Source organism: Priapulus caudatus, unplaced genomic scaffold, assembly GCF_000485595.1.
Source record: "Priapulus caudatus unplaced genomic scaffold, Priapulus_caudatus-5.0.1 Scaffold1588, whole genome shotgun sequence".
Taxonomy (NCBI): Eukaryota; Metazoa; Priapulida; class Priapulimorpha; order Priapulimorphida; family Priapulidae; genus Priapulus; species Priapulus caudatus.
Genome location: NW_014578649.1, coordinates 56,495 through 61,013, shown reverse-complemented (window position 1 = coordinate 61,013; position 4,519 = coordinate 56,495). Strand labels below are relative to the sequence as shown.

The window sequence follows — 4,519 nt, the reverse complement described above, 5'->3', positions numbered from 1 at the left end:
GATGCATCGAATCATTCGATTCACGCATCGAATGAATTTGAATCGAATTATGAAACAGAATACACACCATATCCTACTGCCAGACTAATCTCAGACTGTGGCCGCGGCAGTCTCATTATCCAGCGCTACTGCGCATGCGTCACGCATGCGCACGAGGTGCTAGGGGTAATTTCAGACTGGGGGTAATCTCAGACCGTGACACCCCCTAGGAATTTGCTCAACCTACGGCCTTGTAGTAATGAATTAGCATATTATTACCATGGCATATGGTACCGTATCCAGGAATGCGCTACGCCGCTAGGACAACAAATGTAGACGTACGCTTGTCATGCGTATTTATTCTTGGTAGCTATCTAGATGCACATATTACGATGCGTTTGTAACGTATGTGTTCACCCCCACCCCCACATTTACGAAAATGACATAGGTTTCAATGGGGCCCATGTTCTCTATCCTTGAACCACTAGTACTACTACTACTACTAGTCTAACCCGACCAGGCTGTGTGACTAACGTCAAATCACACGGTATTCTAACCCTAGCAATACCGTTTCTTGGAGCTACTACTACTAGTACTACTAGTCTAGAGCTAATTGCAATATTGCAATCTACGAGTAAGATTACTAATACTAGTGACTTATGAAAGGAAGTGCAATATTTTCTAACATTTTCCATTCATTTGTCCGCTGTAAAAAGGACACTCGGCTAGCAGTTTTGCATTACTTACGCCTCTGAGACACCAGGAAACAGATTTACTAGTTAAAATGCGGCGTCTGGTATTTCATTCATGTGTTGTGTTCACTGCACTGGGTTACGTCAGCCGTCTTGCCGCTTGGACACGCAAATTTATCCCAGAGTGCAACACAGGAACAAGTGAGCATTTAGTTTAGCATGTTACTGCGTCATCAACACATCAACACAGTACATCAACAAGTTGGACAACAACTGAACACCCGATTGAAACGTGGACGTAACTTCGAAATTGTTCCACGGAACGTGTTTACAACAGTAACAAGATGAATATCGTAACCGTGATATTGTGCAGTGTGATAGCTGCAGGTTTTGGGCAGGGTAATGTTTTTTTTATGGTTGCCATCCATGATCAAAATTCAGTTACTATAATCTAGTGTAGTGCCAGTGCCAGTGGTACTGGTACAGTGGTAGTAGTAGTACTAGTACTACTAGTACTTAGTAATAGTAGTACTAGTACTACTAGTACTTAGTAATAGTAGTAGTAGTATAGCTCTAGTACTATAGCCCGCGGATAGCTGCCGCAGGGCTATAGATTATAGAACATTGTCAGCTCGATTTCGTTTCTGCACTTGGTCCCGATTGGTTCCACGAAAAATGGCTCAGAAAACGCAAAATGATCGGTCTTTTTAACACTTATCCATCAACATGGACATCTCACCTATCTTTTTGAACACTTTCCACAACGTTACACCATGTATTTATCCATTTATTCCTAAAAGTGCCAGCACTACTTCCAAATTCCGTTTGAAATGCTGTGTGAATGTAGCTGCATCGTATCTTGTATCTTAGCGCCCTCTCTTGTATTTCACAAGGCACCCGAATCAACGAGTGCGGGGTTCATCTAGAAAACAAAGGGATAAATGTCGCCTCTAATTCTCTAAATGTTAGTGTCACGAATCGCCAGAATTTTTCGTACATATTCTAACGCTGGTTTTAATATTCCATGGCTGTCCCTTTTCCAGTTATCTATTTGTTGTCCCTCCTTATATATTTCATAACTATCACAATTATATAAATGTTCCATATCTTCTTTCATATCCTTATTACATCTATTACACTTATCATTGCTAAAATTATTTTTAAAGTATCCTTTTAGATCAATCATGCAATCCACAACACGAATCGGTAAATGATAATTCTTTCATATATTCCTTCAATCCGTATGTTTCAATGTTTATCATGTTCATTTTTGTTTTGCCTCTAGTTTTCAATTTGTCTCTTTTAATTACTCGTTTTAGTATGGCATCTTTGACTTGTTTTTTCCAGGCTCTTTTTGGTTTTAATCCTATGGCTGTAAATGAGATTTCTAGTTCGTACTCCTCTAGGATTATTAAGATTTCATTTCCCCAGTTTCTTCCTTCCTCTTTGATCTGCTGTATAAATACTTTCTTTATTAATCTATTGTTATCTAACTTAATTATGTATTGAAGTAGCATAAGTTTTTTGTATGCTATTTTATCAGTTATTGGTAAAATTCCCAATTCTATCCTTAGTGCTTCCAATGGTGTTTTACTATGAGCTTTTATTATTTTACGTAGGTATTCATTTTGGGAGTCTTCTAACATTTTAAATTCTTCCTTAGTTATGTTGGTCCATGTTTCACTGTTGTTCAGGAAGGAAGGTATTATTGTACATTCTTCATAGCTGCCACAGTGTAGCTGCCATGTGTTTTGCCTATGATGCAGCTACATTTCGGGTGACGTCACGCGTGCACACACAGCATTTCAAACGGAATTTGGAAGTAGTGCTGATACTTTTAGGAATAAATGGATAAATACATGGTGTAACGTTGTGGAAAGTGTTCAAAAAGATAGGTGAGATGTCCATGTTAATAGATAAGTGTTAAAAAGCCTGATCATTTTGCGTTTTCTGAACAATTTGTCGTGGAACCAATCGGGGACCAAGTGCAGATACGAAATCGAGCTGACAATGTTCTATAGCCCTGCGGCAGCTATCCGCGGGCTATAGTACTAGAGCTATGGTAGCTGGTGCGGTTTCGAGTAATTAGAACCCACCGTAGTTTGGACCCAACAATTCAGACCCACTTTTAGTAATTTGGACCCACTTTCCGCGGGCTATAGTACTAGAGCTAGTAGTAGTATTACTAATACTATTAGTATTATTTAGTAATATTAGTATTATTACTATTCTAATATTAATTACTAGTACTACTACTAGTAAGTAAAAGTACCAAGTACTGAGAAATTGTACCAAGTACCATGAAATTAATTGTACTAGTAGGCTTAGTTTTAGTACTGAGTAGCACTCCGCTACGATGTACTAATGCACCACACGCTGTATCTGTCTCATGTTTGACGCCGCGTCGCTCACAGCTCGCCCCGTTTCTCGCAGAATCCACTTCGCTAGGAGCTCCCGGCGAGCACCAGGGGGCGCCGACAGGCGAGGACGAGGGGGCGCCGGCAGGCGAGGACCAGGGGGCGCCGGCAGTCATCTGCGGCAACTTCAGTTTGTCGTGTGTTGAGTGCGCCGCCGTCGATGACTGTCTTTACGTCTACTGCTCCAAACCTCGAGGTAAGCTCTGACCAGTGAAAAAAATACACGGGGGTTCGGGGCGATTTAGCCCCCGAAATGCCAAAAAGAGCCCCGGAAATAGCAAAAAGAGCCCCCGTAAATTTGCATTGATTTCAATGCAAACCAAATTTTAGAGTGCTATTTTCATGCACGCGAGCTTGAAAAATAGCCCCTGAAAAATAAATTATATTTTTTTTCCTGGCTCTGACAGTAAAGAACGTAGAAGTTAAACTTTTAAAGTTGTACTCCCTGCTCTCAAAAAGAGAGTCTGCAGCAAAATGAGGGAGTCTGCAGCCTGAAGTTCAAAACTAAAGATATGAACAATAATGCATTGGGCATTGCAGGACATTTTCGTTGCTCGTCTGCCAAATTTTATTGGGACATTTGCTGAAAAAAAAACGATAATTCCACGTAGGCCGTGCTCTGGAATGAACTAGTTAGTGCGTATAACACAATTTTCAGGGAGTCACACGGACTCCTGCATATGTCAAATCAGGGAGTGCGACAGTAAATCAGGGAGTATTTGACTCCGGACTCCCGTTAATTTCGCACCCGGCTGTCCGCATGGCGTTCGCTAGTTTGCTGCCTACAAGGGTCAGTTTGCTGTCTTCTCTCAACGTCGGTGTTACAAGGTTTGATGTGTGGTGTAAGTGAGGAGAGAAGCTGGTTTTAGATGAGACTTGTTTATTTAGACATGTTTCCTAAGGTCAGCCAATGCTGAATACAGTGGCTCCATCTGTGGTAAGTACACACAACCATATCTTTTAAGGTGACACTAAGTATTATACATATTACTATTATAACAGTCGGCAGCAAGTGAAGGCAGTACTTGAGGAACTTTCTGCGCTAGTAAATATTTCCCGCGCGCCCATCTTTTCTCCGGCAGCGCCGGCGGCAGTGCCCACTTGCTGCCCGTCGAGACGAAAAAACAAAAGCTTGTTGCTTCTAGCCGCGAACCTGACGTCGGCGACCCTTGCTGACCCTTGGTTGACCTCTCGCTCCCTTGCTGACCCTTGGTTGACCTCTCACTCCCTTGCTGACCCTTGGTTGACCTCTCACTCCCTTGCTGACCCTTGGTTGACCTCTCACTGCATTTTTTTTCTCGCAGACACGAACTTGTGCGTGGACTCGCGGCTTGCCCCCGGCGCCTGTAGCTTGCTGGATGCTTCTGTGTCGACCGTCGACCAATGTGAGTAGTAGTAGCCCTCGATGCCGAGGGGGGGGGGAGAGAGAGA

At 42.5% G+C, this 4,519-nt stretch overlaps 1 protein-coding gene across 2 annotated transcripts in view; it reads left to right on the top strand.

The window, feature by feature from the left end:
- Positions 1-894: 894 nt before the first annotated feature.
- Positions 895-4,519, top strand: part of LOC106817078 (porimin-like) — a 14,295-nt gene continuing 10,670 nt past the window's right edge. For both annotated transcript variants that reach the window (XM_014821726.1, XM_014821725.1), the window contains exons 1-3: positions 895-1,070; positions 3,105-3,284; positions 4,393-4,473. In XM_014821726.1, the coding sequence (XP_014677212.1) occupies positions 1,016-1,070; positions 3,105-3,284; positions 4,393-4,473 (316 nt within the window). In that variant the 5' untranslated portion in view covers positions 895-1,015. The remainder of the gene's footprint in view (positions 1,071-3,104; positions 3,285-4,392; positions 4,474-4,519) is intronic.